This window comes from Seriola lalandi, unplaced genomic scaffold, assembly GCF_002814215.2.
Source record: "Seriola lalandi dorsalis isolate HSWRI2012SDOR001 ecotype SW California unplaced genomic scaffold, Sedor1 jcf7180002054956, whole genome shotgun sequence".
NCBI lineage: Eukaryota > Metazoa > Chordata > Actinopteri > Carangiformes > Carangidae > Seriola > Seriola lalandi.
Window position 1 is genome coordinate 2,506,309 of NW_019525507.1, and position 240 is coordinate 2,506,548.

A 240-nucleotide genomic window follows, 5' to 3' on the forward strand; every position below is an offset into this window, starting at 1 on the left:
CCCCCCAATGTGTACTCACCAGGCAGCAGCATCACAGCCAGCACAGCGGTGATGAACACCCCGGAGAAACTGGTTCTCCTTCTTCCAGCCATGACTTCTCACACCTCCACGTCTCCTGCGAACACACACACACACACACACACACACACACACACACACACATACTGTTCAAAATCATGCTTAATTCTCTAAACTTCCCACTCAGTCACTTTTGTGCCAAATTTCTTTTTTTTTTTTTTT

The 240-nt window shown here is 46.7% G+C and overlaps 1 protein-coding gene across 2 annotated transcripts in view; it reads right to left on the reverse strand.

Annotated features, from left to right (window-relative positions):
- Nucleotides 1-240, reverse strand: part of and1 (actinodin1) — a 7,857-nt gene that overhangs the window by 5,917 nt on the left and 1,700 nt on the right. For both annotated transcript variants that reach the window (XM_023395067.1, XM_023395068.2), the window contains exon 2: nucleotides 20-115. In XM_023395067.1, coding sequence (XP_023250835.1) covers nucleotides 20-92 — 73 coding nt within the window. In that variant the 5' untranslated portion in view covers nucleotides 93-115. The remainder of the gene's footprint in view (nucleotides 1-19; nucleotides 116-240) is intronic.